The sequence below is a fragment of the Siphateles boraxobius genome, unplaced genomic scaffold (assembly GCF_051911475.1).
Source record: "Siphateles boraxobius isolate OS27281-9 unplaced genomic scaffold, OSU_SipBor_1 21, whole genome shotgun sequence".
Lineage (NCBI taxonomy): Eukaryota > Metazoa > Chordata > Actinopteri > Cypriniformes > Leuciscidae > Siphateles > Siphateles boraxobius.
The window spans coordinates 2,583,132-2,609,168 of record NW_027508822.1 but is presented as its reverse complement, the minus strand read 5'-3'; the positions used below and the strand labels follow the sequence as shown (position 1 = coordinate 2,609,168).

The following is a 26,037-nucleotide window of genomic DNA, read 5'->3' as shown; positions in this document are numbered from 1 at the left end:
GGAAAAACACTTAAGTGTCAGATAATGACACCAAATATATGTTTTATTGTTAATAAAACATATGTAAGACAGTTATATTGCAAAAAAAAATTTTTAATATATTGTAGAACACGGTAAGTACCATGAAATTGGCTTGTCCCTCTGGTCAGGAGTCATGGTTTAGTGATATTTTGAGTTAAAAATATATATTTTTCTCCCCCTTTAAATGTCATAATACAAAGGAAAGTAGTATATTTATTTAGTGGACTACTTAAAAAACTAAAATATTAACTAAATATTAGAAATAATTTACAGGGAATAGTTGTCCCTCAATTTCATGTCACTGGTGTTACAATTTATAAAGACCACTACTTTGAAAAAATGCAACATCCTTGCCAACTTCTTCCTGGGTCAAAGGTTAATTTGGAGGCGGGGCTGTTTTGAAAAGGCAAGGCAAGGCAAGGCAAGTTTATTTATATAGCACATTTCATACACAATGGTACACTGTAAAAAAAAAAATCATAAAAAAACGGTCAATGACTGGCAGCTGCGGCTGCCAAACAAAAACCGTAAAAATAAAGTAAAATATCGTAATTTAAATGAAATGCAAAAAACTTTTACAGAAATTTTCCTTAAATTTTTTTCAGAAAAACACTGTTATTTTACAACTATTTCCTGAATTATTACGATCAAACACCTTCATTGTAAAAAAAATCCCATAAAAAAAACAGTCAAATGACTGTCACCAACGGCTGCCATACAAAAACCATAAAATTAATGTCAAATATCTTAATTTAAATAAGTGCAAAATATTTTTACAGAAATCTTCATTAATCTTTTTTAACAGAAACACACAGTTAAAACACAGTTATTTCACATTTATTTTCTGATTTATTTACTGAAAAACATGCAGTTAATTACATGCATGATTAGCTTTGACTATATACGTCACTACATCAGCAACTACACAGTTACTGTCAGTTAAATAAAAAAACATGCAGCATTTCATCAGTGTTTATTTGCTCATCCTGGACTGAAGCTCAGGCTCTACTCTTCAACACAATGGTGACACACGAAACACACCATACAGAAACACTTTAAACCCCAACAGAAAATTAAACACTACCAGATCTCTCAGGATCGCAGCATCTTCACTTATTACAATCCATACTTTATTTCTTTCATACTAACATTATTAATGACAATTAACAGAGGTTTAGAAGTTGAAGCTTTATTGAAAAGAATAAAGTTTGATGTCACCATGATGGAGATCAGTATTTGCTTTAGTTGGGCTCTTGAACTTTTAGTGTTGAACTTTAATGTTTCTCTGGCTGCATTAACTGTGTGTTTCTGATGCATATTTATTATCGTAAGAGTCTAAGAGAAACTCAGGTCAGATAAGTAGTGAGTATAGTCATCATGTAGAGTCCGGCCCCATTGATAACATCTGAAGTACAATATCTGATTATGTCATTAAATATTAGTTATTCATTTTGCATGACAAGGCTTCTATAAAACATTCTCCAGTGCTGTGATACTCAGATTTTATGAAGTCATTATACAGAAAATATTTGACAGGATCATATAGACTCACTCAGATGTCAAGAATCAGCGTATGAATCACAACAATGGTGACAATGAAAAAAAATGTTTGGTTGTCACCATTGTTGAGATTCATATGTTGATTCTTGATGTCTCTATACAACTAAAAAAACCACAAAGCTTTTTTTGTGTAGTATATATATATATATATATATATATATATATATATATATATATATATATATATATATTTTTTTTTTTTTTTTATTTTTTTTTTTTTTTTAAATGCAGGTTGTTATAATACTGATAACACAATATTCAAGGGTCATGTGAAAAATTATGACATTAATTAAAAACTTTGTATAAAGCTAAATTCCACCTACATACTCTGTAATATAAGCTATCATATACAGAGATTTGACTGTCATATCAGTGAATCAGATCATCATATGATGACTATAACATCATCAATTAATGATCAAGATCATCTGATATTTTCTCCAGCATTTATGACAAACGTGTATCAAATACACAGTTAAAGCAGCCAGAGAAAAGCATAAGTTAAATCTCAAGGGTCATGACCCCAACTAAAGCAGAGACAGATCCCAATCATTGTGACATCAAACTTATTTTAAAGTTTTTTACACTTTATTTAAATTAGCATATTTTACTTTAATTTTATGGTTTTTGTTTGGCAGCCGTAGCTGCCAGTCATTTGACCCTTTTTTTACGATTTTTTTACAATGAAGGTATTTGATCATAATAATGCAGGAAATACCTGTAAAATAACAGTGTTTTTTCGGTTTATTTAAATTAGCATATTTTACTTTAATTTTATGGTTTTTATTTGGCAGCCGTAGCTGCCAGACTTTTGACCATTTATTTACGATTTTGTTTTACAATGAAGGTATATGATCGTGATTATTCAGGAAATACCTGTAAAATAACAGTGTTTTTCAGTTTATTTAATTTAGGATGTTTTACAGTTTTTTGTGGAGCTGACAGTCATTTGACCATTTTATCATTTAACTGTTTTGTTTCTGTTAAATTACAGATTATATTTGTAATTTTACATACATTTTTATGTAATTTAAGAAAACAGAAAATATACTGTATGAAAAATACAATCAATTTTCTGTATAAAAAATGTGAATTACTGTAATTTGTCATTAATGTCACAATACCTAAAATAACAGCTGAATTTTTATTTTACAGATATTATTTGTAATTTTACAGTGTTTTGAGTATAATTTAAAATTAAAGAAAATGATCGTCAAAAAATCACAGTTATTTTCTGTAAAATTAGGATTTTTTTTTACAGTGTAATTCAAAGTGCTTTACATAGAAGAAATTAAAATAATCAAAAGAAATCAGAATAATTAAAACAGTTTAGAATAAAAGATAAAATACAGAAATCAGAATAATTAAAACATAAAATAAAATACAGTGCAAACAGTCGGACGAACAGTGGCACAGTGCTCATTCAGTAAATGCACAGCTAAACAGATGTGTTTTGAGTCTGGATTTGAATGTGACTACTGTAGGAGCACATCTGATCTCTTCTGGAAGCTGGTTCCAGCTGCGGCTGGCATAGTAGCTAAAAGCAGACTCGCCATGCTTAGAGTGAACCCTTGGTATTTCTAGCCGATGTGATCCTAATGATCTGAGTGATCTGTTGGGTTTATATTCAGTGAGCATATCTGCAATGTATTGAGGTCCTAGGCCATTGAATGATTTATATACCAGTAATAATACTTTAAAATCAATCCTAAATGTAACTGGCAGCCAGTGTAAAGACCTGAGGACTGGTGTGATGTGTTCATATTTTCTGGTTCTGCTCAGAATCCTAGCAGCAGCGTTCTGTATGAGCTGCAACTGTCTTATGGTCTTTTTGGGAAGGCCAGTGAGAAGTCCATTACAATAATCCACCCTACTGGTGATGAAAGCATGCACAAGTTTTTCTAAGTCTTGACTGGAAACAAAGCATCTAATTCTTGCAATATTTTTCAGGTGATAATATGCTGATTTAGTTATTGCTTTGACATGACTACTGAAACTAAGGTCTGACTCTAGAGACACACCCAGATTCCTGACTTGATTTTTAGTTGTTTGACCCCTAGACTGAAGGTATGCGTTCACCTTGAGAACTTCATCTTTGTTTCCAAACTTTGGTGAGTTTGCATTCTCTCTTCATCTTTTAGCAATTTGATAAATAATTTGATAATTTCATGCGAGGACTTAAGATGTGTCACTGGTGTTCTACAGATTATAGTAAGGGAAAAGGAAATTTGATTAAAATAATTGTTCAAATTGCATGATTAAGTGATTTATTTACAATTTAAGAAGTGTGGTTTGAGCTACTGTGGCAGCCATCTTAGATATGTTATCTTGTCTGCAGATTTGTCACTGGTGTTATAGTCACTGGTGTTACTGTTGCTGCTGGTAACACCAGTGACATAATGATAACACCACTAACGTTTTTTTTCAACATAAGGTTTCATAAAAGCCTCAACAATAAATATTACTAATAAATTGATAACAATTTGTTTTGAATAATCGTATGTTATGTCATTGGTTTCACATTGCGTCACTGGTGTTACTGCATGGGATATTGGTGTTCTGGCCTCAGAGTAGCCCAGTTTCATAGAATATGGTTTTGTATCTACCTAACTGTTGCTGCAATCATTAGTAAGCATTTTAAGGATATGATCATTCAATTTTGATCACTCAACCTCAATTATTTCTAATGTTACAACAAAAAACACAATGGTAGAAATAGAAAAATGTCACACAATAGAACTTTACACATACCTGGTTAAAGCAAATTATTACTAATCAAGACAATGTCTTAATATTACATTAACTTTTTCTGTCTTTGATTATGTATGCAAATTAAATAGTCAAATTACATTCTGGAAAGCCTGAATTGTCATCTAAAATATAGGTAACACCAGTGACAAAAAGGCAGCTCAATAATTTTTTTTATGTAATGTAGTAAAAATATAAAAATACATTCAGCTGTCATTTAAGTTGATTTATAATGTTAAGAGGTTAACTATTATCTGACTATAAGTTTTGGTATAAAAAAAAGAGTCACATTTTTTAAAAGTTGTCTGTTGAAAAAGCCACCATTTTCATAGAATAACCCAGCAGTGCCCGCGCAATGACATTGCAGCTTTATCAATGGCTTGAGCGGTTTGACTCAAGACTTGCTTTCTCGATAGAGAGCTGTCATCTGCTTATGTGAACATCAGTGGCTGTCCTGAGGAGAGCTCAAACATGGACTGCTCAAAAATCTGTAGTTGAGAGCTATATGGGATCGAGCGCGAGCGAAATCCAGTGAACGATGGTAAACAGTGCAGCGAGTATCATTAACTACGTTTACATGCAGCCAAATTTTGGGTTATGGTCGGGTTAAGGTCACTATTCGGGTTTCTGAAACATTAGGGATAACCCGTTTACATGCGTGAGCAGAGAGAGTTACTCCTGTATACATGGAATTGCAATATCCCGATGTAAACGCGACGCGCGGTTAGCGTCTGGACGTACGGACAACCTTAAGACGTAATATGCGTCATTTCCGATTCTTCTTCCTGTATCCAAAGACAACAACAACAGCAGCACGCGGATAATGAATAGTTCGGGGCAGATAGCGATCGCCTTTGTTTGCGCTTTGGTGCTGGTAACGTTACTGACCTCGCTCCAAAAGTATGCTGTGCTGCGTCTCGCCATGTTTACTTCCGGTATACTGCACGCGGGGTTTTGTATGCGCCGAGAAGTTTCTCTACTCAAAAGACCAAGATTCCTTGCGAATAGAACATGCGCAGAACACACATCACTATGGGGATATGCCGATGCGCGTTTACATGACCAAAAATTCGGGTTAGAAAAGGGGTACCCCAGGTATAATATCCCGGTTTTTAAAATCTGGGATATGAGCATATTCGGGTTTTTGCCTGTGTTTACATGGCCGTTCAAAACCGGGTTATTGCTAATATCCCGGTTTTGAACGGGTTATTGGCTGCATGTAAACGTAGTCTGTGAAGGAGAGCTGTGAGGACGCGAAATGAAGCCGCACAACGCCTCATTAATTCGCGCATGTAGTCATTTATTTTAAAGCACTGAATCGCTAAAGAATCGCAAATTATTCGATTCTTAGCATTTTAAATCGGATATTGACCGATATAAACGATTCGCGATTCAAAATACATGTTTCAAGATCGATGCATATGCATCGTCAGGATTTGTAATTGATGCATCAAGAAAACAAATGAATCGTTACACCCCTAGTTTTTTTTTTAACGATGACAAGCCAGAATGAAAACAAGCAGAAATGAAATGGGAGTAACGAGGCTATTTCTAAAATGTAAGGAGTAGAAGTAAAAAGTTGTCTGAAAAATAATTACTCAAGTAAAGTAGGCTATAGATACCCAAAGTTTCTACTTAAGTAAGGACCCAAAGTTTCTACTTAAGTAAGGTTACAAAAGTATTTGTGCTTTGTACACCTCTGGGAATATGCAATTATTCTATTATAATTATGCCTTTTTGTGTATAAAAAACTTCTGTATTGTAGTAAAGCACAATTGTAACCCTATATAAAGAAAGTGGTTTATAAAGAAAAACACTGTAAAATGTTGTTGTAAAAGGATTTATTATGAAAATGGTTTATAAAGAAAAACCCTGCAATTGGTTTTTGTAAAATGGTTTATTGAGAAAGTGGTTTATAAAGATAAACACACCACACATAATGTTTTAAGCATTTATTAAAAAGCATAGTGAGGAACAAAACATGTATTATTGCGCCTCCTGCAGTTAAAGATTGTAAACGATTTGGTTTTGATTTACTTTTATTTTTGTTTAATATATTAGTACATTGTATGAAAACGAGTTAACCTATAATTAATAAAAATATATACAATTGAAATTAAGAAGCTTGTAAATGTTTATAATGTGTTGACCAAAACATAACATATTACACATACTGGAGCCATGCATCGATGTTGTAGTTTTGTCGACTGTATATTCAGGTTTCAGCATTTCTCTGCTCAGCACACACAGGTCTATACTACGGTTCTCGAGTCAAGAACTGTTGCAGCGGTTCTCGAATCACCAGTACAGAACCGAGAACTGTTTCTTTCGGATGTTCTGTGGTGATATGCTTTAGTTATTTTGTTTATTCCTGTTTACCTGCATTGGCCTGTCAATTAGATGCAAATGTGCGCATTTTAACTACACTGTTAACAATTTATTGTAATTTTACAGGAAATTCCTGGCAACTAATTGCAGTAAATTTACAGCAAGTAATATACAGGATTTTTACTGTTTACTGTTACAATAAAGTACTGTATTTATACAGCAGTGCTACTGTGATTATAGTAGCATTATTACAGTAAAATGCTGTAATTTATTACAATTTACTGTTATTTACTAAGTTGCCAGGAATTCCCTGTAATTTACAATATTAAATTGTAATTCTGTACTGTGAATTCAATATACTGTTATCCTGTTATTTGTGAATATTACAATAAAATGCTGTAATTTTCCATATTAGCCAATTAAAAACACAACAATGGTAAAACTTTACCATTGTACAATCTTGGCACCATTATGGTGAACAGTGTTGCCTTTAGTTGGGCAATTTGACTCTAGACTTCTTATGTGAATATATGGTCTTTGTAACACTGCTTACCAAAATACATCATTTGTTGCAAAGAAAGTCAGAAACAAATGTGGTCTGGTGATAGGCATGTAGTTTACAACATAAGAAAGTACAAAAAAAACAACCGAAAGCGGTTATTTGTTATTAATAGATTGTTTTTCAACAACATACATTTTTATACAGATCAGACATGAAGGTGATATTTTTTCCAAAATTGGGAATGTAATCTTTGGACACACACACAGAGATCAAGAATCTACATATGAATCTCAACAATGGTGACATGCTTTATGACGCAATGCATTCTGGGAGGCTACATAGTTTAAAACTCCCAGCTAGGGCTGGGCGATATATCGCATCACATTGTTATGCGCATCTCGTCAGTAAAGCCGGTTCCTTGATTAGTAGTAAATCACCTTCACCTGCTTTCAGATGGAGCGGCATTTACTACACAGCACAAACTCCAGTGTTAAATTAACTCTCAAGAGTGTTAAAGTTAATGAGATTATTAAGTGAATAATTTAGTGATGTTTGAGCATTATTGAAGACACCTGATGTTAACAGAATCACTGAAGGAGAAAATTTCAAATTGTAAGCCACCATTATGGCGATTAGTGTTTGCTTTAGTTGGGCTCTTAACCTTTATACATTCACTTCAAATTTGTTTGTCTGCTGTTATTTATAACAGTCAAATGAACAAGGAAAAGTATGATCTGATAGTGTTGGTTATGTAATGGCATAGTCATGCTGTGATCTGAAAATGAAATTTATTGAGATAGTTTGGTTTAACTTGTTGGCAATAACTTTTTGCTCTTACAGCATATATGAATATAGGTATGTTTCTTATAATCCAAAATATTTAGTAAACATTGTTTTAATCAAAACACCTCCAAACAAATTTATTTAGAAACACAGACATCAATAATCAGCCTGTGAATCTCAACAATGGTGACAATAATAATGCATGTTGCAGTGGCTGCCACCAATCACAACTCATTAATGGCTCCCATCATGCATTGCGATATGAATAAATTATGATCTGAATATTCTATGTAATTTACTTTTCCTAATTGAATATTCTGCTCGTCACCATTGTTGAGATGCATAGACTGAATCTTGAAGTCTGTGTGTGACTATAAGGAAGTTTTTTTTTTTTTTGAAACAACTTTTAAAAAATCCTTTTTATCATAGCTAAAATTCTGGATATTTATTCAGAATCACAGTTATGCTGTAACCAACAATATAAATCAAAATCATAAAGTTCAAATGATGATTATCATAATATAACCAACACCATCAGATCACTTTTTTCTTTGTTCATCTGGCAGATATAACTCAAATACATCAGCCAAACAAAGTCTAAAGTTAATAATATAAGGGTTAAGAGCCCAACTAAAGCAAACAATGATCGCCATAACGGTGGCTTACAATTTTATATTTTCTACTTCAGTGATTCTGCTTGTTAACATCAGGTGTCTTCAATAATGCTCAATCATCACTCAATTAATCACTTAATTATCTCATTAACTTCAACACTCTTGACTGTGGACTCATATCCCAGGAGTGTTCATTTAACACTGGAGTTTTTGCTGTGTACAAAGAGCCGTAGTTAACTGACAAGCTAAGCCATATCGCATTAATTATCGCTGGCGATTCATCCGCGATATTGATGCGATATGGCTCAGCTTGTCAGTGAACTACGGCTCTTTGTACTAAATGCTGCTGCATCTGAAAGCAGGTGAAGGCGATTTACTACTAATCAAGGAACAGGCTTTACTGACGAGATGCGCATAACAATATCGTGCGATATATCGCCCAGCCCTAGACCCAATGCAGTGTTGACAGAACCGGGCCAATATGGTCAAACTTCCTGGTTCTGGTAAGAACTCTAGCTGCTGCATTTTGGACCAGCTGTAGTTTATGTATCAAACGTGCAGGGCAACCACCCAGTAGAGCATTACAATAATCTAGCCTTGATGTCATGAACACATGAACTAATTGTTCTGCATTTTTAATTGAGAGCATATGACGTATTTTAGATATATTTTTAAGATGAAAAAATGCCGTTTTACAGATACTAGAAACGTGACCTTCAAATGAAAGATTGGTATCAAAGAGCACACCCAGGTTCCTAACTGACGACGAAGACTTGACAGAGCAGCCATCAAATCTTAGACAGTAAATCCAGTTTTTTATATCAGCTATGCATTCCGTTAATTTTGTGGGACAGTACTATGATACGGTCTAAATCCTGATTGAAAAGATCGAGATCGGCCTGTAATTGACTAATTCTGCGTTTTTTTAACAAGCGGTTTAATCATAGCCAGCTTAAAAGTTTTTGGTATGTATCCTAATAACAAAGATGAATTAATTAAAAAGAGGATCTCTGGAAGCCTCCCTTTCAGTAGTTTTGTCGGTATAGGGTCTAATATGTTGTCGATTTAGATGATTTAACGAGTTTATAAAATTCATCAATGAAGCCCTGATATTATCAATTTTGTAAGTAAAAAAGTTCATAAAGAATTTTTCTGGACTGTCCTGAATTTTTCGGGACGTCTGGTCACCCTAACCTTATGGCTACTTATATGGTTAAAATTAATTTACTAAAATTGATGCTTTGGAAAATGGTCAGCGGCAATGTTAATGCATTTGTCATCAATAGGCTAAAACATAAAAACACCAGTATGATCCTTACGATCCTTTGGCTACAACTGAGTTCCCATGGGACTTCAGCGCGAGACTACAGCTAGCCGTCTAAAACACTATTTAGGTGAATTTAAACAATGGCTAAGTTGCTAAACGCATCTTGTTCACATGTAAGGGCCCTGCTCATGTGGGACAGACATTTTAATTGCATTTTGTGTCCGTTAAGAAGCACAAAGACACTCTTTATGTATATGCCCCCATAACTGCCGTTTTAGCTGAGTGGGAGCTCTGGGCATTTGCGGGAACAGCTCCGTGTTGCAAGCACCAATACGGTTCGGTTTTTTTTCTATACAGTACTCACAAAGGTATAACGATCAAGATTAACATAAAAATTGCCCGGAGTTCTCCTTTAACCCAATGGTTCTCAAACTTTTTAAAGTGTTGTTCCCCATGAGGCTTTTAACATCCTCCTACGTACCCCCTCTCTGCAGTCACACCTTTTTCAGTAAGGGACAATATTTGCCCCCTTAAATCGTTATTTCCAGTGTATTTTTTACCTTTATAAAATAAATAGCTAATGCTTTAAATACAAAATGTTCAATAGAGAAATATGCAATGATTGTAAAAACAAAGTGATGCTTTCAAATATTTAATTAAATCCGCCAGTAGGTGTCTTTATGAGTGAGTCATATATTCATCAGTAGCGAAGCAAGTGGCTGTAAGTAATTATGAATGAATCCTTGACTCTCACGATTTTGTTCAAAGCCACAGATTCGTTCACAAACACGATGTTGTGGCTCTCGTTTTGATGCGAAAAAATACGTACAATACTGTATTTAAAATGAACTTAATAATAATACCTATCGTTTGTTGAACTGTTGTATAAAATCAATGTCACATTTGAAATCGAGTGGATATTCGTATGTGATCAACATTAAACACAAGACATGTTTTTGTATCATTAGCCATGTTTCCATCCTCTTGTCAACCGAATTATCTGAAGTTCGGTAAAAAAACTCATGCGAATAAAGCTGGTGAAAGTGTGTTTCCATCCAACGGCTTTAAAGCGAATAAAAACCTGTACGTAATGACGTCACATGCTGTTTTGCGATCAACTTGGTATATCGAATTGATTTGAGACATTTTAAGGTGTTTCCATTCATTTTCGCACTGAATCGAACAACATTCAAGCAAACTTTTGCGAACAAAGTTTTGCTAGACAAAACGGAGCCTAATAGTGCTTATGTGCCAGCTGATAGCGACATATGTAAGGGAAAATGTATATGCCAGGCGGTTGTTAGCCTGAAGGGGTTGTATTCGCTAACAACCGCCTCGCTATACATTATCCTGCTTATTACATGGCTACCTATCAAATAAATCAATAATTTGACACAAAATATTAACTTAAAAGGGAGTTTATTGATTTAAAACGAGTAGTGCTTCTGCTAAAGAAAATAGTCTGTTCCGTCTCTGAACTGCGTCCATGGCAACGGTGTGTTATACTTAGCAGCTCCGCAGTCTGTTAACAAGAAATAACACACCACATTCTACATTAGAATTCAACCAAGCCACGTAATAACAAGCAAACCTAACAAGAAGACAACGTAAGAAAACAACGACGCTATAAACACATTGCTATGATGATGCAGATGCACGTAAATGCCCGACGACAACGGAGGCAGCCTGTGGTGTGGGAACGACAGCGCTCCATCAGTTCTGGGAGATCGTGGTTCAGAGACACTTCACGGAAACCCTTTGGTTGAAGCATTTTTTTGCTTTGTCCACTTACATCTGTCTTTGTTGACATCCGCCATGTGTGCGCAAACAGAGCGGGAATACTGGCCGGAAATGAACTCGTCTTCTTCTATGTTTTGTGGCGTGTTGCAACCATAAAAGGGCCTAAAACTTAATCGCAATTCATTATTTATTCGGCAAATAACGTTTCCATCAGCTTTTATCGCATTTGCCGTATATCGATCAAGATAAAATCCGATGAGACCGAACGTATTTCATTTGAGTCGATATTCATGAAATTTAATCGTATTTTACTGTTTCCATAAGGCATTTTTCATTCGATATCACTTAATTCGGATAAAAATGTGTGGATGGAAACATGGCTCATAAAAGGGCCTAAAACTTAATCGCAATTCATTATTTATTCGGCAAATAACGTTTCCATCAACTTTTATCGCATTTGCCGTATATCGATCAAGATAAAATCCGATGAGACCGAACGTATTTCATTTGAGTCGATATTCATGAAATTTAATCGTATTTTACTGTTTCCATAAGGCATTTTTCATTCGATATCACTTAATTCGGATAAAAATGTGTGGATGGAAACATGACGAGAGTTTGAATCTTAAATCGATCTATATGCACAGAGATATGTGTCTATATTTTTTCTTTGTGCTCCCCAGTTTTACAAAGGTACATTGAATCAGAAATTTGCAATGTGGAAAATTTAATAAAAATCAAGCTGTTAGTCAAGGACACAGTATTGTAAATCCACACAAAATCACGTAAAGCAAAAAGTTTCTGCTGCACTGCTCTCTTCTTGAGGTTGAAATTATTGGAGAGTTGTCTATAATGATAATAATTATATTTTAACATATCCATTGGAAGGCTGTATTATGATCAGAATATCATTAAATGCTAATAATGCTAATAATAATACTTTATAAGGTTGTATGTTGTTGAAAACATTACGTTGTTTCAACGTACAGCTCTTGTAAAAATTTCAACGTTGATTTAGAAGTGTTTTTGTTAACCTTTTTCAACCATTTAGCATTAAACGTTATATCATTGTTGTTTCAACAACAACTGACATTATTTCAACGATATTTCAACGTTGATGGTCGGTCATCTACCGGCTGGGTAGACTGCACATTTTATTTGATCAATCTATTTGTCTGCACCAGCTAAGGGAATGGACTGTTTGCTATAACTACTTATAGCCATTTTACAATTGAGGGACGGAAACAATATAGTTCTAATTTCTGCAGTAGCCTAATTCGGGTTTCAGTTTCACATTTAGTAAATGGAGATCAGTTTAATAATAATAATAATAATAATAATAATAATAATAATAAATCAAAGGCTATAATAAATAGGCGAATCTGCTGGGGGTGTCCCGTACGCGCGTGCGTTGGCTGCCGATGACGTCACCGCTCGCTCGCGCCGTCGATTCCGTCATTGAGTTTCAGCGTCGAGTCTTCTGAGGTGAGGAGAGCATGGCATTTCTCATAATTACATCACAAACACTTTATACAGTTTGATTAAGCGACAGGCTCATTTCTGTATCGTTTTTATCGGACACAGCGATACTTGTGCGTCTTTTCTGGCGTCTTCCTCCTGAAATACACATTTAGTGCAGCAGCAGCGAGCATGAGGAGAATATGTTGAGTTCATTCAGATCTGAGCGATTGTGTGTTCGTTTGTGTGTTTGTCTCGATGTTTGGAGTGAGAACTGTTACTGAATGTCAAGTCAAGAGTTAAAGTTTGAGATCTGTGAGGGGAATTAATGGGAAACGATCTCAAGTTTTGCTCAACCATTTTTAGTTTTACCTTTAGGCTATATTTTTTTGTTGACATATCTTTTGCAGATTATATTGTTAAAATTTAAATATATAAAATAAATAATTATAAAGACTTGTTATTGTCCCTGTAATCAACGTGGGGAAAAGTTCAAATCTATACATAAATAAGTAAGGGATAATCCACGGCTAGCCATGCATTAAAGGATTTTAATGCACAATGTAGAGGCGAAGAACCACCCGACGCGAAGCGTCTACGTCGTGCATTAAAATCCTTTAATGCATGGCTAGCCGTGGATTATCCCGCTTATACCACGGTTATTTGCCAAGTTAAAAATAAGTTAAAGCTAACTGATGTTTACAGAGTAATTTTTTTACAGGCGTGTAAAAATGACTGTTATTTTCTTAAGTTACGGCTCATTAGTTCTAGCACTCCGTCCGCTTTAAATAAAGTAGAGCCATCGGATTGCTTTTAATTGAATGAATTATCACATTTATTTAAATTCATTATTAAAAGAGAGAGACAAAGAACTGAAAGAGTCCCCTAGCTAGCCAAGGTAGTTGAGCCCCATCGGCTCCCTGGTGAACCACATTTCGGTGCTCTCGAGTTTGCACAGAGGGATGCGTCTCGGATGCAAATAGAACGCTCCGGCATTTTCTGGACACTTTGACAGATATTTTTTAAAGCTGTCCACGGGACAAAGGTCGCCGGGGCTCGCAAACATAAATCCTCGTAAATTTTCCCTATCCGATGCGGTGGGATCCTTGTGGTTTTTTTGTCTCTGGGTACGCCAGGGTCAGGTAGGCCTACTCTTTCCCATTCTCGTCTTGCCGGAGAACGAAAGACTCTTTTGATAGGTTACGGTTTCCTTCTCTTCCCCTCCGTGCAAAACACAGCTGTATGTCAAACCAAACTTTTCTTACAAGTCCTGTGGGTGTGAAAGGGGAGAGTGCAGGTGCATTTCTAATTTTCTCCAAGTCAGACTCAGTAATACGCGGATGATGGATGCCGGTGTCTTTTCCATTTTTCCTGTAGCGCTTTAAAACTGATTTAAAGATGGCATTGCTTGACTTGAAGTCTTTTTCACTTATAATGTTGTATTTTGTAATGTGACGGTTTATACCTGCTCTGAGACGCATCCCAGATAGCACAAGTCTATTTGATGTGATATTTACATCTGGAAGACGTATTTTTTAGAGTGTTTGCTCATCTGCAATACGTCTATAGGACGCTTTCTGTCAGATGTCAAATAGACGTTTAGAAGATGTCTTTAAGATGTAATGATTTAGAATGCATGTTAAACTGACATCTTCTAAACGTCTATTTGACATCTGACAGAAAGCGTCCTATAGACGTATTGCAGATGAGCAAACACTCTTAAAAATACGTCTGAAAATACGTTTGATATCAAACTTGCAAGTTGCAACACTGTGTTCGCGTCCAGCGGTAGACTGAACAGAGGCATAAAACTCCCGCAATGTCTCATTTAAAAGAGAAGCAGAGTAGGTCTCGAAATCACAATTTTTCTGTCTTTGGCGCAAAAAGTCACTGAAAGTGTTAACTGCCCATTTAGTTGTCTTTTTCGTATTGACCTCATCTTTGTCGTCTTCGATCTTATCTAGCTCTGTCGCTGTTAATTCTTTGTGCCGCTTTTTGTCATTCAACGTCTTCTCCAAGTCTTCTATTTCGTCTTGTGCCTGGGCCCATTTCTCAAAATTGCCATATTCACCATACAAATTAAACGATATGCAAAAATCATCCATTTAGCCTACCTAAATAAACGTTTTCATATGTGTCTCTCACTCTGTTTGCAAGTGTAAATGTGTTACTATGGTTACCAATGATTATAGTAGCGGATTAATTTCGAACTGTAATCAAACTGACTGGAACTACCTATGCATTAAACGGTTTTACTGCACATCTTCCAGCCAATCAGAATCGAGTATTTAAACAGCCCGTGGTATAATAATAATTAATAAATAATAATAAGAGATAGCCTAAATATTAATGAAGTTTGAAAGTGGACATGTTAAAATAATGCTGCTGCCGTTCTTTATTTTTAAGTTGTATGGCCATTGTCAGTTTCTGTATACATCCCAGATAGCACACGTCTCCAAGATGTCTGTTAAAGAGCTCTTTGACTGACATCTTGAACTGACTTTTTAAACATGTTAATTGAATAAACATCTTTAAAAAGTCACTTTTACATACATTATAAGTCATAAAGATCTTAAAGACATATTCTTAATGTATATTTATCATCTGACAGGAAACGTCTCGTAAGCCCCTTTCACACAGAGATTCCGGAAAAAACACAGATAATGTGCTGACAATGGATTTGTCCTGGGATAGTTTGATTTTGGTTCATTCACACTGCCAGTGATTTTTTTGGAATCTGTGAGTGCGTTCACACACATCCCGTAAAGATCCTGTAAAGACACTTGAGGTCAGGATGTTATAACTCCTGTCAGATGTCAGTTCTACTGATCATTTCTACACGAAGACGAGTCCATACTCCCCAGTAGCGCCACTGGGTTTGCCGAGTGGCTCGTTCCCCATAGCCTATGCTGTAGGCCCGTGCGTCATCACTACGACACAACCCTTACGGCATTCGTCCTGGCTTTTGTTCACACAGGGCGCGTTCTGGCAATGTTACTTGGTCCCCATCAATCCCGGGACGTGTTTGCATATAGAACATGTCTGTATTTGTTGTATTTTATCCATGTCACGTGAGAAATTATTGTCTTTCACTAGAGCAGTTTTATATGCTTTTATCATGTGTCCTGACTCGGATAATGTGTTTTTAACAGCAAACACTCAGAATAAAGTGAGATGATCCTGAATGTCTTGTTGAATGAGTGTTGATAGTCTGAGGATCATCAATATTAACAGATGTGCTGAAAACACTCTTTATTTCATGACAATAGTTCCTGTTTTCACCTCATTTATTATGCTGATGTCTTCAGATCTCCTGTAAATTGACACTTAAAGCTCATTTCGTTGGTGTCAGCAGACTGAGGGGATTTGTTGACTCCAAATATGGAAGTTTGTTTTTACTTTTTTATGGCTATAATTTATATTTGGAAGACAATGTTTATATTTGTCATGTCTAGATATCTGCCTATATTTTAATCAAGAAGCAGGACAATGTTCTGGTTAACAATAATAGAAGTTGTGAATTAGCATCAGTTTATGATAGACATAAATAGGGTTGCAACGGATCGGCCCTACGGTTTGGCGCGCATGTGTTTTCCAGATTAATTACTAAGTTTAACCATCATAGAGTGAAAGTTTATCATTTGCATGTGTTTTGTCTGGCCAATTTACACATTGAAGCGATTTTAAACGCAAAATAATAGGCAAAATACAGCTCTAACAAAGATTAGGCTAATCTATATTTAATTTCTACCGTAAACACAATAGTGTTGCTTTAAATTTAGGCTAAATTATTACATTGCTGTACCTGAATACTACTGTTAGTCTTTGTGACTTTGTTATAGTATTCACCTATGCTTGAAATGTGTATTCTTCTTATTTTAATATATTGAATGTTCACTAATGTTTGAACTTTATCCGTTAGGCCAGTTGCTTTCGCTGTGGTATTGATCAAAGTACTTTAAGCTTTAAGTATTAATGAAAAGCAAAATGACATCCCCCCCCGCCCACCCCACCAACATTAGAAAATGTTTTTGCTGATCCGAACCAGGACTCAAAAACTTTAAATGATCCGCTTTGTGAGTTTTGTGATCCGTTACACCTCTAGGCATAAATGCATAAAATAAATTCTCTACCTGATATATTTTTGATTTTGGCAGATCAGCTCCTCCCACAGCAATTCATCATCAGTGAAGCTCCTCCCACATCATTCACGTCATCATTGAAGCTCCTCCAGCTGCAATTCATCATCAGTGAAGCTCCTCCCACATCAATCACGTCACCATTGAAGCTCCTCCCACTGCAATTAATCACCAGTGAAGCTCCTCCCACTGCAATTCACCCATAAATGCTGCAAATTCACATCAGCTACAATAGAAGACGAGCATGAAAGCATCAGGAAGAGCTGAAATCTGCAAAGACTGAGTTTATTAAAGAGGACAGTGAGAACACGAGTGATCCAGAACCTGCAGAATGAAACACACTGAAGATCCTGAAGAACAAAGAGGTTGGTGTTTATTCTTCATTCATTCATGATCCTGGAGAACATTCATGTTAGAAACATTCAAGCACTTCATCACATTTAAATGGCTGTAGCAGGAAAAATCTTAACAGCTGTGAAATAAAATGGCTAAAGTGCACCTATTATGCAAAATTCACTTTTACATGGTTTTGCACATAAATGTATTAGCATAGACACTGCCCTGAGTGAGCTGTACACAGTCCGCATGTTTATCTCCTGGCTGGAGAAGCGTGTCTCGTAAGCGGCTCAGGTGTTTTGTTGTAAGAGTGAAGATAACAGTCTTCATGCACTCCTGACATCAGAGCCACTGAAGATGCAGTGGATTAGCTTTAATTTTGAAGGGAATATACTGATTTTTTTTTTTACTGAATCATTTTACACCAGGCTGCTTTGCGAACGAGGGACAATACAATACACCGGTTTTGGTAAAAAGTTGTTATTCAGGGATGGATCTGTACCAACTGTTCGTGATCCAGCTATTAGAGTGACACTGCGGTAATGAAAGAGAGAGCACGCACATTATTACAGTTCATCAGAGTTGTTTTACGGATATAGAGTTTACCAGTTTATTAACCCCTGAAGCCCTGAGTGACACACACAATACTAAAGACTCATAACTCCAAAACTAGCAAGAGAGTCAAAAGGTAGAGATCGTTTGATAGAACACTTTTTAAATTTTACATTAGCAAATATACATTACATTTGGACATTCTCATGCTGAGATAACTGTGATAAAAGACAAAATATATATAAATATATATATATTTTTGATTTTGCATTTCTTATATGACATGAGATAACTCAGGAAGGAAATACGGTAGGTGGACATTTTTTGGTGAAGTCCCTCTACATGTGAGCTGCATCTAGATAAAATTGTGTGGTGATTGCATAACGTAATCAAAAGTTACAGCATTTGGATCCAAGATAGCCTTTTTGTTCAGTCCTCACAAATTTGGAAGGCATTTATAAAATTGTTGTTTTCTGAGTGACACACACACAACTAAAGAGTAAAGACCAAGACAGCCTTTTGTTCAGTCCTTGATGCCCCTTAATGGGCTTCTTTTTTTTTTTTTTTTATGAGCCCAAAATTAACAATCTATTTAGTAGGTCACAAGAAATTCTTTGTGGAGGAACAATTTTAATGTTAAAATGTTAAGGAGTTGTTATACGTTTTCTTAAAATATCCAAGGAAAACACTACTAACTTGTACTAAGGCTACTTTTTTACTTTGCTAACATTTGACTTGCGCTGTGTGACTGTCACTATTGCCCCATAATACGGTTGCTGCCACATTATGACAATAGATTACACTTCGAATTTTGTATTCTTTCATCAATGACAGTAGCTCATTGGAAAAGGATGGAAAATGCCCTTCATTTTGTTTGCACTAATAAATGCTGCTGCCTGCCAGCTGCAATCTCCAATAAAACATTGGTTTATATATTTTCTTCTATATCGTCATAAATATCATTATCAGAAATATTCTTGAAATATCATGATATAATTTTGAGGCTATATCACCCACCCTAATCTTTAGTTCTGAGTGATGGATTATGTTAAACGTCACATCAGTGCACCATCTGTATACTTCATTGGATGTGCTCCTGTGCAGGTTCATGAGTTAGAAGTCCATGAGGAATATCTTTAGATCTGAGTGATGGATTATGGTGAATTTGGGCTCTTTTAAATTGTAAGCATCTGCTGTAAATAATGATGTGCCATTGTCCACAATTGTGGAATGTTTCAAATTCAGCATCTGTATATGATATACATGGGACTTGAAGGGCTTAATGTACAAAAACTCGCTCAGGTTTAGTAAAAAACACGAAAAAAAGATAGGAAATATATTTTTTTTAGGTCTAACACTAGTGATATACCTATATATAACTATATGATATAGTGATGAAATTAAGTACATATAGGTTATTAATCCTGATTCATTACAGTTAAAGCTATCTTTTATTGTTTTGGTGACAGCATAATGACAGACACATATGGCTGCTGTCACTTTAAGAGCTAGTCCACAGATCCATTACTGTTTTCATTATACTCTGTCACACTGTCACATGTGTTTATGCTTATTTAAGACAAAACCGACTGTGTTTACGAGGATACTAACCAAGACCTGAATTTTGACATCATTTTGTGTTTTTGACCACTAAAGCGATATAAACCGCGAAAAATAACTTGTTACTGGCGAGCAGTTTTTGAGGCAGCTCTACCGTATTAATGCACGCAGAGAAAACCATCTCTCAGACTGTGATCAAGTACAATTTTAACATGCTATAAATAATGATCAGTGGGGTATTTTGAGCTGAAACTTCACATAACTCTGGGGACATCAGAGACTTAAAGGCAGGGTAGGCAATGTGTTTCTAAAACACTTTTTGCCAAATTTGTTTAAACTGTCTTTATATACCAATACATATCTAAAATACAAGTACTCTGAAAAGGAGTTTACAAAAATAGAGTGTCTGTAGTCCTCTCAGGGTCTGCAATAAACACAGCTCATTATTCCCTTCGGACCGAGTGCTCTGATTGACTGGGCGACTGTCACTCTCCCTCGTTGCTATGGCTACCAGCCCTGCTGCTACAGGAGATGCCCACATGCGCGCACTCGGTTGACTCGCTCATTTCGGAAGAGGAGAGGTGCGTACCGACCGCAAGCCACAAAGTCTCACAATTATGGCAGAGAAAGAGCAGTCAAAAAGGTTTTTTTATTACCTGTGATTCTGACATGATGTCACTCCATCGTACTGCGCTCCTCTCTGCTCCGCACTGGTAAACTCGTCCTCCAGCTGACCGGCTGGCATTGCGCGTTCAAGTGTTTTGTGGCGTAGCTTTGGAAGGAGCCCAGAAGGAAGGGGGTGGGAGTTTCTCTGTTTGGATACTTTCAAAATCCAGCAGTTTTCTGCTAGTTTCTCAGACTTACCTACTCTGCCTTTAAGGGCGTTTTCACACCTGAAAGTCCGCACCAAGGTCCGACTCCGAACCAAAGTTCACGTTTCGATACATTTTATACTTTCAGAAAGTTTTGGTTTGGTTTCACACTGCAATTATGCGAGCGGACTAAAGAACTTAACATGACATACTTGCGTCCTGTCATCATCATCTATGTGAATCTTGACATTGATTGGTTTGTAAATGGACGTGCGTCTGACGTCAGCGTGTTGTCAATTCGGCGGGTAATTTTGACAACATGAATGAACACACGCATATCGTTGCAACTATATTTGGAAAGTGTCTGCATTTTTTTGCGTTTTTTCCAGTTGACTTCTTATTATGTCATCAGACCATACTTCAATAAAAACCTCGTCTCCTCCTCTCCCCATGTGCTACCACGGCTCATTTTTCCTGCCACCTTCTGTTTTTTCGGCTATGCGGGAACCACCGGAACTTCCTGTAAAAGGTCTGAAAGTCCGAACCATACAGAAATGCTTTCACACTAGAAACGAACCAAACCTTTGTTCAGTTTGATCCGAACCGAGACTACCTCTTTTCGTCGGACCAAATTTCATATGTTTGGTCCGGACCGTGGTCCGGGGTAGGTTTCACACATGTAATTTTGATTTGGACCAAACTGAAAAGTCCGAAAGTCCGGACCAAACAAGGTAGGTGTGAAAGGGCCCTAACTTACGTATTGTAAAAAGGGGCATGATAGGTCCCGTTTAAACTAGGGGGTGTGACGGTTACTATATAACTGTGAGACCGACGGTTATAGTTGAACACCGTCATTAGAACTCTATAACCGCCAAAACCGTGATATTAAATTATTTTTTACAAACATTTTTTATCATAGAGAATGTTTAAATACTAATATCAGCTTACAAGGGAAATGGAGGCGGAGTTAGTGGTGCTTTGGAGGCTGCTGCTGCAGGAGATGATTCGGGAGAGGTCTGTGCCCCTTTACTGATCAGAGCGCGAGTAAAGCCTTGTTTATACTCGACGCGTCCGCACGAGCGCGAAGATGCGTGCGGCAAAAATGACACGTTGGGTGCACAAGACCGGCAAGACCCCATTTCGCTTGGCTGTGTGCACGGCTTTTTTTGTAACAGCGCGCGTGGCGCCGCATCCAAGGATTTGTTTACTGTGTGATTCATTTAATGGAAAGCACATTCACTTCTAGTTGTCTTGCTGTTAATTTTAAATAAACGTAGAGCAAGTAGCTAATCAGTGTCTGCTCGTTTATTCAAACTAAGTTGTACTATAACAGACCGTCACATTTGACTCACGTCATAACCGTCATCACCGATTCTGAAACCGGCACACCCCTAGTTTAAACTAAATTTTGGCTTTCAACAAATGTTCAGGAAAAGGAGGTTTGAGAATTTCAGATTGATTGTGAACACTAGATTTTTGAGTATGTGAAATTTCTACAGATACCGTAAACCTGAACAGGAATATGGCAAAATTCACTTATTGTCCCACATTCACATGTGTATGAATGGAAGTCAGTGGAAGGAAAAGTCTTATGTGACGGGCCATTAATAATTACGTTTTTAGTTAAACAAATTAAACGGCAATATAAAAGTTGGTGTCAAAATTACAGCTGTATTGTATATTTTTGATATTATGTTAAATAATTGTTAATCAAATGTATTTAATAGTTTACACTTTATGTCCGTTAATTTGTTCAATTTTATTTCTTTAATTTCAGACCTGATGGAAGTGAAGGAGGAGAATGAAGAACTGAGTGAAGTGAAGGAGGAACATCATGTCAAACCTGGAGGAAAAACTTTGAGTCGCTCAAAACCTAAAAAGACATTTTTAAAGAAAAGAAGAGCCAATAAATCTTTCACCTGCACTCAGTGTGGAATGAGTTTCCCAAGCAAACATAAACTTGAGTGTCACATGAGAGTTCACACTGGAGAGAAGCCGCACATATGTAATCAGTGCGGGAAGAGCTTCGCACAAAAATCAAATCTTAATCAACACATGAGAATCCACACCGGAGAGAGGCCGTACACATGCGCTCAATGTGGGAAGAGTTTTACGGTGTCAACACACCTTAAAGAACACATGAGAGTTCACACTAGAGAGAAGCTTTTCACATGTGATAAATGTGGAAAGAGATTCAGATACAAACAAAGTCTTAATGTTCACATGAGAATCCACAGTGTAGACAATATGTTCACGTGTGGTCAGTGTGGGAAGAGCTTCACAAACAAACAACATCTTAAGCTTCACATGAGAGTTCATACAGGAGAGAAGCCGTTCACATGCGAACAATGCGGGAATAGTTTCGCACAATCATCACAGCTTAAGAACCACAAGAGGATCCACACGGGAGAGAAGCCGTTCTCATGTGATCAGTGTGAAAAGAGTTTTACACAATCAGCACACCTTACTGCTCACATGAGGATCCACACCGGAGAGAAGCCGTTTACATGTGATCAATGCGGGAAAACATTTCTTGTGGCATCAAACCTGAAGAGACACCTGACAGTTCATACGAAGGAGAAGCCACATTCATGTTCTGATTGTGGAAAGACTTTTTCACAGCTCCTATATTTACGTACACATCAGAAAGTTCATACTGGTGTAAGAGATCATGTGTGCTTTGAGTGCGAGAAGACTTTTACTTCACTTGGTGTTTTAAAAGTGCACCAGAAAATTCACTCTGGAGAAAAACCTTACAAGTGTTCACACTGCGACAAGAGGTTCAATCAGACAGAACATCTGAAAAGACATGAGAGGATCCACATCAGAGAGAACCCACACACCTGTGATCAGTGCGGGACCAGTTTCTATTTTAAAACTCACCTGAAGCGACACATGAAGATCCATGCAGTGAAGAAAAGACATCATCGCAGTTTGAGATCACGGTAAGTAGTTCATCTTTATGTGCTGAGAAACAAAGTCTCTTCCGAGTAATAATAGTAATTATAATATGTTTTATTTAAACAGATGTAAAGTAGGGCTGGGCGATATATCGCAGCTTGTCAGTTAACTACAGCTCTTTGTAGTAAATGCCACTCCATCTGAAAGCAGGTGAAGGTGATTTACTACTAATCAAGGAACCGGCTTTACTGAGGAGATGCGCATACAAATGTCATGTGATATATCGCCCAGCCCTAATGTAAAGTACCTGTGGGATCTTGAAAGGTGCTATCTATAAATTACAGGAATGTCTGTCTGTATGTGTCTGTGTATGTGTGTGTCTGTTATTCGCATATCTTTTGAACCGTTCGTCTGATGGATTTCAAACTTGACAGGTGTCTTGCTACGGGCACGAGTAAGTGCAGTGCCAAGTTTGACGTTGTTTGGATTAGAAATGCAAAAGATATCGGTAAAAACACTCACCTAAAGGATTATTAGGAACACCTGTTAAATTTCTCATTAATGCAATTATCTAATCAACTAATCACATGGCAGTTGCTTCAATGCATTTAGGGGTGTGGTCCTGATCAAGACAATCTCCTGAACTCCAAACTGAATGTCAGAATGGGAAAGAAAGGTGATTTAAGCGATTTTGAGCGTGGCATGGTTGTTGGTGCCAGACGGGCCGGTCTGAGTATTTCACAATCTGCTCAGTTACTGGGATTTTCACGCACAACCATTTCTAGGGTTTACAAAGAATGGTGTGAAAAGGGAAAAATATGCAGTATGCTGCAGTCCTGTGGGCGAAAATGCCTTGTTGATGCTAGAGGTCAGAGGAGAATGGGCCGACTGATTCAAGCTGATAGAAGAGCAACTTTGACTGAAATAACCACTCGTTACAACCGAGGTATGCAGCAAAGCATTTGTGAAGCCACAACACGCACAACCTTGAGGCGGATGGGCTACAACAGCAGAAGACCCCACCGGGTACCACTCATCTCCACTACAAATAGGAAAAAGAGGCTACAATTTGCAAGAGCTCACCAAAATTGGACAGTTGAAGACTGGAAAAATGTTGCCTGGTCTGATGAGTCTCGATTTCTGTTGAGACATTCAGATGGTAGAGTCAGAATTTGGCGTAAACAGAATGAGAACATGGATCCATCATGCCTTGTTACCACTGTGCAGGCTGCTGGTGGTGGTGTAATGGTGTGGGGGATGTTTTCTTGGTACACTTTAGGCCCCTTAGTCCCAATTGGGCATTGTTTAAATGCCACGGCCTACCTGAGCATTGTTTCTGACCATGTCCATCCCTTTATGGCCACCATGTACCATCCTCTCATGGCTACTTCCAGCAGGATAATGCACCATGTCACAAAGCTCGAATAATTTCAAATTGGATTCTTGAACATGACAATGAGTTCACTGTACTAAAATGGCCCCCACAGTCACCAGATCTCAACCCAATAGAGCATCTTTGGGATGTGGTGGAACGGGAGCTTCGTGCCCTGGATGTGCATCCCACAAATCTCCATCAACTGCAAGATGCTATCCTATTAATATGGGCCAACATTTCTAAAGAATGCTCTCAGCACCTTGTTGAATGGCACGTAGAATTAAGGCAGTTCTTAAGGCGAAAGGGGGTCAAACACAGTATTAGTATGGTGTTCCTAATAATCCTTTAGGTGAGTGTATATCGGTAAACACTTTTGACACTTTTCACTAAGCACTTGCATAGATACACAAGGGAGCGTTTAAAAGGAGGTGTCTATTAGCAAAACCGACTATCAGCGGATATATTAGCGATCTGCTTATAGATGCCGCTTTCAAATGCTCCTGTGTGTATTTGTGTAAACGCTTGGTGAAGAGTGTCAAAGAAAACATGTTTTTGAAGCGTTGATCATTGTAGCCAATCACAGACATATATGTTGAGCACAATGGCCAATCAGAGGTGTTTGAGAAATCGTTCAACAGCGCTCAAAATGCTAGAGGGAAATGCTGGCATCGACACATTTTTTAAATTTCAGTACCGACCTGGTACCGAAGTCTGTACTTTTGACAAATCCAAGCTGAACTTTGTGATATTAATTTTTGTAACAATCATTCAGAAAGTGAAAGTATAGTTTAGATTGCTAGAGCTCGAACAGTGAAAATGGCTTCAGTAGCTGAAGATGATTATTTTTCCATGTGCTGTGAAATCTCCAAGGATCCTGTTATTTTATCCTGTAGTCACAGTGTCTGTAAAGAGTTTCTTACACCGTTCTGGAGAACCAAGATAACTCAGGAGTGTCCTTTCTGCAGGAAACCTTCAAAAGATATTCCTCCATGTAATGTGGCATTAAAAAAGTCGTCGCTGAAGGAGAGAAACGAGAGGCATTCATCAGGATCTGAGGAGATCTGCACTTTACACACTGAGAAACTCAAACTCTTCTGTCTGGAGGACAAACAGCCTGTGTGTTTAGTGTGCAGAGATTCAAAACAACACGACAATCATAAATTTAGACCCATTGGTGAAGCGGTTTCAACATATAAGGTAAGAAACGCGTTTTTCACATGTAAAGAACAACAATTAGTCATAAACACAGATATCACATTCATGCACTCAATATTTACTCAACTTCTGTGTGCTGCCAACGTTACACCCTCAAAGGTGTCCGCTGGATTTTCTAGGCATGCC

The 26,037-nt window shown here is 37.0% G+C and overlaps 1 protein-coding gene across 3 annotated transcripts in view; it reads left to right on the top strand.

Annotated features, from left to right (window-relative positions):
• The first annotated feature begins 12,995 nt into the window (after positions 1–12,995).
• Positions 12,996–26,037, top strand: part of LOC143746073 (uncharacterized) — a 326,821-nt gene continuing 313,779 nt past the window's right edge. Inside the window, exons 1-4 of one of the 3 annotated variants that reach the window (XM_077237793.1) lie at positions 12,996–13,048; positions 17,179–17,525; positions 22,198–23,365; positions 25,662–25,893. In XM_077237793.1, coding sequence (XP_077093908.1) covers positions 17,492–17,525; positions 22,198–23,365; positions 25,662–25,893 — 1,434 coding nt within the window. In that variant the 5' untranslated portion in view covers positions 12,996–13,048; positions 17,179–17,491. Of the gene's footprint in view, positions 13,049–17,178; positions 17,526–22,197; positions 23,366–25,661; positions 25,894–26,037 lie in introns of those variants that run through there. The other 2 variants (XM_077237794.1, XM_077237795.1) reach the window with 2 other exon arrangements.